The sequence below is a fragment of the Heterodontus francisci genome, chromosome 7, assembly GCF_036365525.1.
Source record: "Heterodontus francisci isolate sHetFra1 chromosome 7, sHetFra1.hap1, whole genome shotgun sequence".
Taxonomy (NCBI): domain Eukaryota; kingdom Metazoa; phylum Chordata; class Chondrichthyes; order Heterodontiformes; family Heterodontidae; genus Heterodontus; species Heterodontus francisci.
Window position 1 is genome coordinate 42,246,653 of NC_090377.1, and position 14,205 is coordinate 42,260,857.

Consider the following 14,205-nt stretch of genomic DNA (forward strand, 5'->3'; position numbering starts at 1 on the left):
TGAACCTTCATTGCATTCCCTCTTTGGCAATTATATCCTTCCTAAGGTAAGGGATCCAAAACTGCACACAGTACTCCAGCTGCAGTCTAACCAAGGTTCTATACAATTCAAGCAAGACTGCTACTCCTGTACTCAAATCCTCTTGCAATAAAGGCTAACATACCAGTAACCTTCTTAATTGCTTGCTGCACCTGCATGTTAGCTTTCAGTGACTTATTGACAAGGACACCCACTTTCACTTGAAAGTGTGAGCTTTTGTGTCGGGACTAAGGAGCTAACAGTTCAGGTGTGGGTTCTGATGAAGGGTCACTGACCTGAAACGTTAACTCTGCTTCTCTCTCCACAGATGCTGCCAGACCTGCTGAATATTTCCAGCATTTCTTGTTTGATTTCAGATTTCCAGCATCTGCAGTATTTTGCTTTTATTTTAGTCCAGGTGTGGGATTTGTGAGGAGGAGTAGATTGAGACGCATGAGGAGAGGGAGAATGGCGCGCAAGACAGGAGGGGGAATGGGAGACATGAGAAAGGAGGGAGGATAGGAGGCACATGAGGGGAGGGGAGAGGTAAAATCAGAGCAGTGAGGGGGAATGAAAATCGGATGAGTGGGAGGAGATATGGATTGAGACATGTGAAAGTAGAAGTATAATGTTAGAGGAGAGATGGCACCAATGAGAAGTGCAGGTGGAATGGAGCCTGCGAGGAGAGGAAGAATTGGACCAGAGGAGGACAGAAATGTTTCCTCCAAGGTGCATGCGTGCCCAGTCTGTCAGCAATCTGGAATGTACTGCACATTGAAATATACTTTACTGTTAAGTAATGTTTATGATCTAGAATTTTATTACATGATGAGCTTGTCATAAACAATATAATTTGGATTGGCAGACCTGCATTGGTTGAGCAGTAGTTAAATAACTAACTTATGTACAACAATTTATTATATAAAGACCCCATCCTTGCTCGCTGCACTAGATCTGTAAAATGGAGCTGCACAGCAGTATTTTCGTCTTTATATTTTTCATAGGTTTGTCTGGGGCAGAAATAAAATTACCATCTGATTTTATGGTAATTGCTGGTCCCTTAACAAATGTTCTGGTGAAGACTTTAACAGAAGGTGAAGATAAACACCAGGTGATCAACTTCAGTGTGGAAGAAGAGACACAGTACTTTTGCAAAGATCCTCTTCCAAGGCATCTAAAAGATCATCTTTCCATTCTACATTGGAAAGGAGTTTCCCATTACAAAGTAATCCTTCCTTGGGCTAGTATTCTGCCTGAAGGTACAGCTGAGAAGGTGGACCATAACCAAGTAAAATGCTATTCAAATCTCCTAAATGAAATAATAATTGCAAATCTCAAGCCTTTGGTCATTCTATATGACAGTAACATCCCTGAAGGGCTAATTGCAAAATACAGTGATTGGGAGAATGAGGCATTTGTTGATTCATTTGCGGACTACGCACGGTTTGCTTTTGCAGCTTTTGGAGAAAAAGTTGAAATCTGGATAACATTTGATGATCCTTCAGAGATAATAAACCCCAAACACAAGCTACAGAACACTGGATCTTCAGCAATCAAGAATATAATCCATGCCCATGAAAAGGCTTATCAAATTTATCACAACGAGCTGGCATCCACAGGTAAGCTTTTCTAAAATAAGCATTAGAAATGCAAGATTTCTGATTTCTTCATGACATAGGTAATGTATAGAATGTAAGCTTTCAATGAGTCATTTTGCTAGCTTATAAAATACTGAATTTCAGAGCTATTAAAACCACGGTCAACTCCATCCAGGAGAAAGCATTCCGCTTAATTGGTCCTACATTCATCAACATATGTATCCACCCTCTATCCTAAATGGTGCACCACAGGCTACACTTAGTAATCTGCCAAGGCTTTTTTGTCAGTACGTCCCAAACCTGCGACCTCCATCACCAAGAAGGACAAGGGCAATTTGCATGAAAATACCATCACCTTTAAGTTCACGTCGGATTTGCACACCATCTGACTTGGACATAAACAATTTATCATCACTGGGTCAAAATTCTGGAACTCCTGATCTAACAGTATTGTGGGAGCACCTTCACCACACAGACTGCAGCAGTTCAAGAAGAACCGCCACCGCCTTCTGAGGAGAATTAACAATGGGCAATAAATGCTGGCTTTGATGGAAATGCCAACATTTTGAGAATGAACATTTTAAAAAATGGCATTTTTAAAATCTGAAACAATTCTAAAATGTTTTAAATGTCTTGGGTGCCTCAGGAATTAGTATGGGACACTCACTACTGTATCTCATTTACATCAGCCACTTTGATTTAGAAATGTAAGGCAAACTTGTCAAATTTACAGCTGAGACAAAAATAGGTGAAGTGATTAAGGCTGAGAAGGCAGATCAAAGTACAAAATGAGTTGAACAAAGTATGTAAGTGAGAAGAGTAATTGCAGATGTTATTTATACAGGAGGAAAAATAAGTGATATATGAACTTCTGAATGGTGTCAAGCGAAGGATGTATTCAAAGAAAACTAGGGCAGCAGTGTGCAAAATAGCCAATGGGCTCAATCCATTTGAGGAGCTCTATCTACTGGCTGCAAGTTGCCTTGTTTCCTGTGCACACTTAGGGCTGGCTGTAATGGGCCCTGGAATTGGGCTAGGAAGCGAGGAGCCTACAGGATTCCAGTGGTGGGGGGGGCAGACGGCCCGTTGTCTTCCCGTCATACCTTTATTAAGTCGGGGGTGGGAGAGGCCGAAGACGGTCGCCCAGTGAAGTGAGGCAACCTCCATGCTCCCTGGGGGGTGTAAGGACCCTCCTCCATGGGCAATCTGTAGCCCACGAAGGGCCCCCGGCAGCAAAGGCTGCACCTCCAGTAACACCCACCCTCCACCATCACTGGGGCCTGCGACTGGCCCCGGAGACCCTGCCTCACTTACTCCACTTTGGGTCTCCAGTGCTGGACCTGCTCCCAGGTCTCCTGTAGTACAGGGTGTGGCCAGTCTTCCTGCTGGCACTGCTGATGTTATTGAGCTGCCAGTTCTCTGATTCCGTTATTGCCACTACATCATATTCCCACCTGACTATGTGTGCTTGTAGCTCACCAGCCTTATTCACCACACTTTGTGCATTTACCCACATGCATTGTAAACCAGTCTTTGTATTCCTCGTTCTCCTTCTTACTGTGCTCCTAATTTGGTACTATTTTGTTCTCTTGTACTATTCAACACTCACTCCTTTATGCACCTTATTCTTCTTTTCATTTCTATTTGCTGGTGCCCACCCCCCTGTAAATTTATTTTAAACCCTCCCCAACCATATGAGCGAACTTCGCCATGAGGACATTGGTTCCAGTCCTGTTGAGGTGCAACCTGTTCCCTTTGAATAGGTGTCTCCTGCTCCAGAACTGGTCCCGATGTCCCAAGAAACTGAAACTCTCCCTCCTGCACCAGGCCTCAAGCCACACATTGATCCTCCCTAGCCTCATATTTCTACTCTCACTAGCATGTGGCACTAGGAGTAATCTAGAGAATACTACCTTCGAGATTCTATGCTTAACTTCCTCCCTGCCTCCTGAAAATCTGACCCTAGTACCTCAGTATCTGCTCTTGCTATGTCATTGGTACTGATGTGTACCACAGCTTCTAGCTCACTCCCTTTCCCTTGCAGAATATTCTGCACCCTCTCTGCCACTGTGCGCCGGTGATGGAGGGAATAAATGTTTAATGTGGTGCTAATCAAGTGGTCTGCTTTTTCCTGGATGGTGTTGAGCTTCTTAAGTGTTGTTGGAGCTGCACTCATCCAGGCAAATGGAGAATATTCCATCACATGTCTGACGTGTGCCTTTTAGATGATGGAAAAGCTTTGGAGTGTCAGGAGGTGAGTTACTCACCACAGAACACCTAGTCTTTGATCTTCTCTCGTAGTTATTTATGTGTCGAGTCCAACTAAGTTTCTGGTGATCCCAGGCTGTTGATGGTAGAGTATTCAGCAATGGTAATACCTTTGAATGTCAATGGGAGGTGGTTAGATTCTCTCTTGTTGGAGATGGTCATTCCTTGGCACTTCTGTGGCTTTTTGTGGGCAGGATGTATCTGGGCAATTTTCTACTTTGTCAGGTAGATACCAGTGTTGTAGCTGTACTGGAATGACCTGGCTAAGGGTGTGGCTAGATCTGGAGCACAAGTCTTCAACACTACAGATGGGATGTTGTCAGGGCCCATAGCCTTTGCTGTATCCAGTGTGTGCTCAGCCATTTCTTGAGATGTGGAGTGAGTCGAATTGTCTGAAGACTAGCAGCTGTGAGGCTAGGGACCTCAGGAGGGGGCTGAGATGGATCATCCGCTCAGCAGTTCCGATGGAAGATAGTTGCAAATGCTTCAGACTTGTCTTTTGCATTCGCGTGCTGGGCTCTGCCATCTTTGAGGATGGAGATGTTCATGGAGCCACTCCCTCTAGTTAATTGTTTAATTATCAACCAACATTTTCAACTGGATGTGAAAGGACTGCAGAGCTTTGATCTGAGCAGTTAATTGTCGGATCGCTCTATCTATAGCATGCTGCTTTAGGTGTTTAGCATGCAAGTAGTCCTGTATTCTACCTGCACCAAGTTGGCACCTCATTTTAGGTATGCCTGGTGCTACTCCTGACACTCCTCATTAAATCAGGGTTAGTCCACTGGCTTGATGATAAAGGTAGAGTGCAGGATAAGCAGGACCATGAGGTTCCAGATTGTGGTGAAATACAATTCTTCCTCTGATGGCCCACAGCACCTCAGTTTTGAGCTGCTAGATCTGTTCTGAATTTATTCCATTTAGCACAGTGGTGGTGCCACACAACATGATGGAGGGTATCCTCAGTGTGAAGAAGGGTCTTTATCTCCACCTGTGCAATGGTCACTCCTACCAATAATGTCATGGACAGATGCATCTGCAACAGGTAGATTGGTGAGAGTGAGGTCAAGTAGCTTTTTCCCTCTTGTTGGTTCTCTCACCACCTGACGCAGACCCAGTCTGGCAGCTAAGTCCTTCAGGACTTGGCCAGCTCTGTCATTAGTAGTTCTACCAAGTCACTCTTGCTGATGGAAGTCCCCTGGCCAGAGTACTTTCTATGCCTTTGCTACTGTCAGCACTTCTTCCAAGTGGTCCTCAATATGAAGGAGTACTGATACATCAGCAGGAGGTTTCCTTGCCCATGTTTGACCTGATGCCATGAGACTTAACAAGGTCCGGAGCCAATGTTAAGAACCCCCAGGGCCATTCCCTTCCGACTGAATACCCTGCTGGTGGGACAAGACAAACCCAGAGATGGTGATGGAGGAGTCTGGAACACTGGTGCATGGTATGATTCTGTGACTTTGAGAGAACAGGCAACCACATTACTGTGGGACTGGAGTCACATGTAGGTCAGCAGATTTCCTTTCCTCAAGGATATTAGTGAAGCAGAGGGGATTTTATGACAATCTGGAGGTTTCATGGTCACATGGCTGATATTGGCTTTCTATTCCAGATGTATTTAATTAAATTTAAGTTCCCCTCCTGCCTTGCTGGGACTAAAAGTTGATAAATCTCCTGGACCTGATGATCTACGTCCCAGAGTGTTGAAAGAGGTGGCTTGTCGAGATAATAGATGTATTGGTGATCATCTTCCAAAATTCTATAAATTCTGGAATGGTTCCTGCAGATTGGAAGGTAGCAAGTGTAACCCCACTATTTAAGAAAGGAGGAAGAGAGAAAACAGGGAACTATAGACCTTTTAGCCTGACATCAATAGTAGGCAAAAATGCTAGAATCTATTTTAAAGGATGTGCTAACTGGGCATTTAGAAAATAGTGGTATGATTGGAGAGAGTCAATATGGATTTATGAAAGGGACTTCATGTTTGACGAACCTGCTGGAGTTTTTTGAGGATGAAACTAGCAAAATAGATAAGGGAAAAAACAATGGATGTGGTGTATTTGGATTTTCAGAAGACTTTGGATAAGGTAGTTAGTAAGCAAAATTAGAGCACATGGGATTGGGGGTAATATACTGGCATGGATTGAGAACTGATTAATGGACAGAAAACAGAGCGTACAAATAAACGGGTCATTCTCAGGTTGCCTGGCTGTGACTAGTAGGGTACTGCAAGGATCAGTGCTTGGGCCCCAACTATTCACAATCTATATAAATGATTTGGATGTGGGGACCAAATGTAATATTTCCAAGTTTGCTGATGACGCAAAACAAGGTGGGAATGTGAGTTGTGAAAAGGATGTAAAGAGCCATCAAGGGGATTTAGACAGGCTAAATGAATGGGCAACAACATGGCAGATGGAATATAAGGTGGAAAAATGTGAAGTTGTTCACTTTGGTAGGAAAAACAGAAATGCAAAAAATTTCTTAAATGGTGAGAGATTGGGAAGTGCTGATGTCCAAAGGGACCTGGGTGTCCTTGTTCATAAGTCACTGAAAGCTAACATACAGGTGCAGCAAGCAATTAGGAAGCAAACGGCATGCTGGCCTTTATTGCAAGAAGATTTGAGTATAGGAGTAAAGAATGCTTTGTCTTTCAACACACCATTAACATATTGTTTGTCTTTGCTCCATGACCTTTTGGTCAGCTATGTGGCCTTGTCCAATCTACACCTTCTCCTTTGTTATCTCTTGCCCCACCCCCACCTCACTTGCTTACAACCTGTGACATTTTTAATATTTGTCAGTTCCGAAGAAGGGTCACTGACCCGAAACGTTAACTCTGCTTCTCTTTTCACAGATGCTGCCAGACCTGCTGAGTGGTTCCAGCATGTCTTGTTTTTATTTCAGATTTCCAGCATCCGCAGTATTTTGCTTTTATATTAGTAAAGAAGTCTTGTTGCATTAGTATAGAGCCTTGGTGAGATGGCATCTGGAGTATTCTGTACTGTTTTGGACTCCTTACCTAAGGAAGGTTATACTTGCCATGGAGGGAATGCAACAAAGGTTCACCAGACTGATCACTGGGATGGCAGGATTGTCCTATGAGAAGAGATTGAGGAGACTGGGCCTATATTGTATAGAGTTTCGAAGAATGAGAGTTGATTTAATTGAAACATACAAAATTCTTCCAGGGCTCGATAGGATGGATGCAGGAAGGATGTTTCCTCTGGCTGGAGTTCTAGAACCAGGGGATAGTCTCAGAATAAGAGGTAGGCCATTTAGGACTGAGACATGGAGGAATTTCTTTACTCAGAGGGTGGTGAATCTTTGGAATTTTCTACCACAGAGGACTGTGGAGACTCAGTCATTGAGTATATTCAAGACAAAGATTAATAGATTTCTAGATCTTAAAGATATCAAGGGATATGGGGATAGTGCAGGAAAATAGCATTGAGGTAGAAGATGAGCCATGATCTAGTTGAATGGTGTAGCAGGCTTGAGGGGCCAAATGGCCTGCTCCTGCTCCTATTTCCCATGTTCCTATTTATCTTATCATTTTGTGAAATAACATGATTGTTCAATATCTATTCCTTATAGTGATTATTCTTTCTTTCTTTCTTTTGGGCCTCCTTATCTCGAGAGACAATGGATACGCGCCTGGAGGTGGTCAGTGTTCAGTCACTGTGTGATTATAGTCACACGAATATAAGGCAATAATAATTGCTGTCTTTTTTAAAATCAAAGTCTAAAGTCAACAAATCTGAAGTATGATAACTTACTAAAGTTCAATACCTTTCATGATTCAGGGATAACTAAAAGTTTAGTTTTACAGTTCATTAAAGGTGCACAGACCGATACACACCTTGGTATGTTTTATTACATTAAAGATTCTGTATAAATAGAAGTTGTTGTTGTAGATCTATCTTAACAGCAATTTTGTTCCATGTACAGACTTTCCCAAAGAGAATAACAGAGAGACTTGCATTTATAAAGTGCCTTTCATGACCACCAGATGTCTCAAAATGCTTTAAAGCCAATTAAGTACTTCTTTTTTGAATTTTGAATCACTGTTGTAATATAGGAATGTATTTCATTGTTTTCTCTTGTATATCAAATGCACAATTGTAGCCAACAACATTTCTAATTTATTTTTGCTGAGGAAGTGTTTACAAATCAACGACAGAGACCTTTATACATTGTAAAATTTTGGCTTGATTTAATATTTGTAATTTATTAACATCTAAATGCTAGTCACAAATACCAGAGGTACAAAGGGGGATGGGGGGTGTAGCATTATTAATCAATGAGTCAATAACAGCTTTGAGGTGGGATGATATGCTAAATGAATCATCAAATGAGGCCATATGGGTGGAGCTCAGAAATAAAAAGAGGGCAAAAGAAAGAAAACTCATAGAGAATATTACCATCTTTCGGATAGCCTATTTTTAAAATAATTATGGCTAAGTCATAAATATCCCAGATATTATAAGGGTCTGGGAACTCTCTTCAATATGTATCCCTCCATTTAAAGAGACACAGAGAGGGGGTACTTGTAGTTGTATACAGAACTTTTATATATTTATTAAAGAAGTTAACATGCAATATACTTTTAAGTGGATAAGTATACTACAATATCAAAGATTACTAACAAATGTAAAACATAATCTTATTTCTAAAATAGAATCCAAAAGTTCAACCTTGACAATGTTACAGCAAAATATCTTAGAATATCTATCAAAGTTCAAAGTAAATTGTTACCTTAAGTTCGCCGAGTAAGCCTCCTGCTTAACAAGACAAAACACTCTCAGTTAAGAGCAGAATTGTCTTGTCATGCAGTCAGCCATTCTTACTATAGGATGAGTAGTATTGATGAGGAATTTCAATACCCCTGAGTTCTTGATTCAAAACTTTCACATTTATACTGTTTCTAATCTATTAACTCATCTTTTGGAATGTCGGTCTTACCTTTTTGTACGTGTTTTTCCTGCTTTCATTGTCCATATATAGTGATATCATTACTTACTCCCAATTATGGTAATATCATTGGCTACTTATTCCCAATTAATTATCTGCTGAAAATTCCCTTCTCATGAAGCTGTGAGGTTTTATCTGGTCACAATGTTTGTAGTGTTTTATAGTAATACTAAGACTTAACTTTATAAATGTGTTTTATACTTAAAAGCTTTTTAATTAACAGTTTTTTTCCTTTTTGGGTTAATTGGGTTTACATGGCATCTGTTTTTTGTAGGTAACATTCCACTTTGTGATTGATGGTTCTTTGATGGTACCTCGTACCATCTCTTTAAGTTAGTCTGTCAACATCATTAATATTATCAACTAATTCGGATTAGAGTTATCAGTAGGGAACATGTATAGCCTCTCTCATTTAACATAAAAGGTGTTTCTGCTACACATTCCATTGTAACAGGGATGTTCATGTTTTTTTAACTTTGCCCTTAGAGGGAATTTCAATGAACCTTGAAAACTGACCATTTCTTTAATTCTAAAAGTATAATATATTAATTATCTCTAAATTCTACCTAATTAAGCCTATTATACCTATATTTCATTACATGTCTTCATAGAGGAGAGGGTTGATGCAGACATTGTAATTAAAGAGGAGGCATGTGAAATATTAGATAAGATAAGCATAATGAGAGAGGATGTGTTTGAGGGTCTGACATCCCTGAAAGTGGATAAATCGCCAGGACTGGATGTTTTGCATCCCAGGCTGTTAAAGGAAGCCAGGGAGGAAATAATGGATGCGCTGAGGATCATCTTCAAATCCCCACTAGATACAGACGAGGTAGTAGATGATTGGAGGTCTGCGAACATTGTACCATTGTTTAAAAAGGTGCAAGGGATAAGCCAGGTAATTATAGGCCAGTCAGTCTGACCTCGGTGGTGGGTAAATTGTTAGAATCTATTCTGAGGGACAGTATAAACTGTCACTTAGAAAAGCATGGATTAATCAGGGATAGTCAGCTTGGATTTGCTAAGGGAAGGTCATGTCTTACTAACTTGTTTGAGTTTTTTTAAGGAAGTAACTAGGAAGATTGATGAGGGTAGTGCAGTGGATGTGGTTTACATGGATTTTAGTAAGGCATTTGACAAGGTCCCACATGGCAGACTGGTCAGTAAAATGAAAGCCCATGGGATACAGGGGAAGGTGGCAGGTTGGATCCAAAATTGACAGGAACCAAAGGGTAGTAGTCGACGGATGTTTTTGTGAATGGAAAGCGGTTTCCAGTGGTGTTCCACAGGGTTCAGTGTTGGGTCCCTTGCTGTTTGTGGTATATATTAATGATTTGGACTGAAATGTGGGAGGTATGATTGGGAAATTTGCTGATGACACAAAAATTGGCCTGTAGTTAATAGTGAGGAGGAGAGTCATGGACTCCAGAATGATATCAATGGTTTGGTTGAGTGGGTGGAAAAGTGGCAAAAGGAATTCAATCCTGAGAAATGTGAGCTGATGCATTTGGGGAGGGCAAACAAAGCAAGGGAATATACAATAAACGGGAGGATATTGAGAGGTGTAGAAGAAGTGAGAGACCTTGCAGTCCACATTCCCAGAAGGTGGCAGGACAGGTAGATAGAGTGGTGAAGAAGGCATATGGATTGCTTTCCTTTATTGGCCGAGGTATAGAATACAAAAGCAGGGATGTGATGTTGGAGCTGTATAGAGTGATGGTTAAGCCGCAGCTGGAGTATTGTGTGCAGTTCTGGTCACCACATTACAGGAAGGACATAATTGCTCTGGATATAGTGCAGAGGAGATTTACAAGAATGTTGCCAGGGCTTGAAAGTTGCAGCTATGAGGAATGATTGGATAGGTTGGGGTTGTTTTCCCTGGAATTGAGGAGGCTGAGGGGTGACTTGATTGAGGTGTACAAAATTATGAGGGGCCGAGATAGAGTGGACAGAAAGGATCGGTTTCCCCTGGCAGGGAGGTCGGTTACCAGGGGACACAGATTTAAGGTGATTGGTAGAAGGATTAGAGGGAACATGAGGAGAAACCTTTTCACCCAGAGGGTGGTGGGTGTCTGGAATTCACTGTCAGGATCGGTGGTGGAGGCAGAGACCCTCAATTCTTTTAAAAGGTACCTGAACATGCACCTAAGGTGCTCTAACCTGCAGGGCCATGGACCAGGTGCTGGAAGGTGGGATTAGTTTGGGTGGATAGCTTATTCAACAGGCGCGGACACGATGGGCTGACTGGCCCACTTCTGTGCTGTATTTTGTTCTATGTTCTATGTTCTAAGTTATAGTATTCAAATTCACATGACAATAGAAAAGGGAAGCAGCACAATTAACTAAATAGAGACAAAAGTAGTTATTTCACAATGTGCAAAAGCACAACTGGTGCAAAATACATCTTTACCTACAATCCTTTCCAGCAACCATGTCTGCATTACAAAGAGATGCTGCCATTAATTCCTTAGAAGGCATGATTGCCCATCCATTGTGATCAAAGCAACATATGACAGTATTGCACAATTTTGTATTTATTTTTCAAAAATATACATTATGAATTGGGGGAGAGAGTATTACAGATTGTAAATGCAGTTTAGTTGGTTCTAACATTATATTATCATTAGTATTCAAAGGAATCAACAAACAGGTCTAAATGAAACTTAAGAGGGTAGGATGCAGTGATTCAACCATTTTACATTCTTAACAAAGCAAATGAAATTCATATAGATTTGAAATAGCTGAAGCTAAAATGTAAAGTGTTTTCCCTTACCCATTTCCAACATGAAGACCTAGAAGCAAGTTGACAATGGGACACAAGGCTTTTGTTCCAGATGGGATTTAAATTATACATGGTCGAAATATTAATAGGTACTTAGAAACCAGATGACATGAATTGAAAGCCCTTGATCTATGTAAATACTAGGAAATCTTGTGGAAATTTCTGCATGATGAAGTAGAAACTAATGTAAAATCCTTCACAGAATTCAATCCAGGTTCATTGTTGTTATTTTTGTTTACAGGAGGAAGATTGTCTATTGCTTTGAACATTAATGACATGATTTCTACAGATGTTACGTTCCAGGCATTTCAGCAAGTTATCAATAAGGTGAATTATCAGACTTCAAAGCTTGGTCCCTTCCTAGCTGCATCTAACAAAAAAACTATCTGTATTACCATCCATTTATCAATGCCTTCCTATTCCCAATGAATAATAGTGGATTTGAAATTACACTGTGTGAAAATACAAGAATGCTAATTTTCACATACAATTTCAGGCCAATATTGAAGGAAAACACAAAACATAGCAGCAACATTCTTTATTGATGGACTGAAGCATGGGACAGAAAAGTGACAAGAACTAGAATAGAATTTGTACCATGATTTCATTGATAAATATGAGTGATATTGTGCTATTTTCACAATACAATTGGCTGGATTTTACATCGGGCGGATGGCCACCGAAGTAAAATTCAGTGGCGAACCCGCTTCTGCCTAGCCTGGGGATCCATCCCGTATTTTACGGGTCCCCAGGCTTTAATTGTTCCGAGGCGGGACTTCCGCCCGCTTGAGGGAGGAAGTCCCGTCTCATTGAGCTGCCGGCAAATCATCGGGCCGGCAGTTCTTAGTCCCAGCAGCGCCACCGGGAGTGGTGGCTGCTGCTGGGACTGCAGCCCAACCCAGGACATGGAGCCAGGACTGCAGGTAAGTTTGGATTGCCTTGCCGGGGTAATCGGTCAGGCCTCGCCGAGGCAAGGGTGGTCATTTGGGGGTTGGGGGATCTCTTGAGTCCCAGGGGTGGTTGGGGAAGTGGGGCGGCCTTCAATCGGGCACCCTGTGCCCGATTGTCAGGGGTCCCCCCGGGGTGCAGAGAGGCCGGCAACATTCACTGGGCGGCCTTTCTCAGCTCCAGGACGCCCACTTGCCATGGGTAAAATCCCTGTGGAGGCGGGCAAAGGCCCTTAAGTGGGCGTTAAGTGGCCACTTAGGGGCCTTGATTGGCCTGAGGCAGGCAGCCCGTTTTTCGCACCCCCCCCACCTGCCCTACGTAAAATGGGGCAGAGGCGGGACCGGGTCTAGAAAGACTCCCGCTCCATTTTACACCATCCCCCACCACCATCCGGCTTGCTGGGGTGGCGTTAAAATCCAGCCAATATGTTTTCTCAATTTGTGGTATCACATTCTGAGTACATCTACAGTAAAGGTGATAGGAACAAAATTATTTTTAATTAATCCCGAAAATCTGAATGTGTGCAACATAATTTTCAACAGAATCTGATATTAAAAAAGGGCTTGCATTGATATAACACCTTTCACAAACACAAGATGCCCCAAAGCATTTCACAGCCAATTGAGCATTTTTAAAATGTAGTCACAGTTGTAATGTAGGGAATGTGCCAGCTAATTTGCAAACAAACAGCAAGAGATAAGTAACTAGATAAATTAATTTCAGGAGTTTTAGACATTGTCCACGACATCGACAGAACTTACCTGCTGTACTTTTCATAGTCCCCTGGGATGTTTTAGGTCCACCTGAGAGGGCAGTTGGGTCTTGGTTTAACATCTCATCTGAAAGACGGCACCTCCGCCAGTGCAGCACTCCCTCAATACTGCATTGAAGTGTCAACCTGAATTATTTGCATCATTTTAATATAAAAAGTAAAATGCTCATCCAGCTTTTAAACCCAAAAATAGCTAGTTTTTATTTTTTGTTAGGAGCACCTTTTCCCTCTTTTCAAATTATTTTCTCCATTCCTTTTCTAGTTTTCTGCAGGCAATGCACCAAATGTGGCCAAGGGGTTGACAGTTGAATTGTTTCTAGGCCTATAGTACTCTTGAGCTAACTACCAGGAGGTGATGACTCTTCCTAATGCTTTCTTTCCCACTATGGAGAAACACCTCACACTGAATTTTCAGGTCCCACGAGGGGTGGGGCAACATTCCCTCAGAAAAGGCAGAGCCCCAAGCATCAGGAGCACAGAAGAAAGGAACAAGGGACAGGAAGACAACGGAGGCTGTATCCTCAGCATTGGATCAACTGGTGAAGAAGGAGCTACCTTCAGATGACTGAGAGCCAGTGGTGCAGGAGACTGCGACTCTCCAGGCAGCTGGTCACAGAGATCTGTGCCCTCATCGTTGAAGACCTTACACCTCACAGCACTGCTCGCCATACCTTACCAGTAGCCGTCAAAGTCACTGCAGCCTTGAACTTCTTTGCTGCTGGATCCATCCAAGGATCAGTTGTAGACCTTGGTGGCATCTTGCAAAAGGCTGCACACCACCGCATCTCGCTGGTCATTGATGCCCTATTTGCAAGAGCTGGACAGTGCATTCAATTCCAGAC

The 14,205-nt window shown here is 42.1% G+C and overlaps 1 protein-coding gene across 1 annotated transcript in view; it reads left to right on the forward strand.

Annotated features, from left to right (window-relative positions):
- The first annotated feature begins 979 nt into the window (after nt 1-979).
- Nucleotides 980-14,205, forward strand: part of LOC137372375 (lactase/phlorizin hydrolase-like) — an 89,038-nt gene continuing 75,812 nt past the window's right edge. The window contains exons 1-2 of the mRNA XM_068036267.1: nt 980-1,637; nt 11,885-11,970. Of these exons, the coding sequence (XP_067892368.1) occupies nt 980-1,637; nt 11,885-11,970 (744 nt within the window). The remainder of the gene's footprint in view (nt 1,638-11,884; nt 11,971-14,205) is intronic.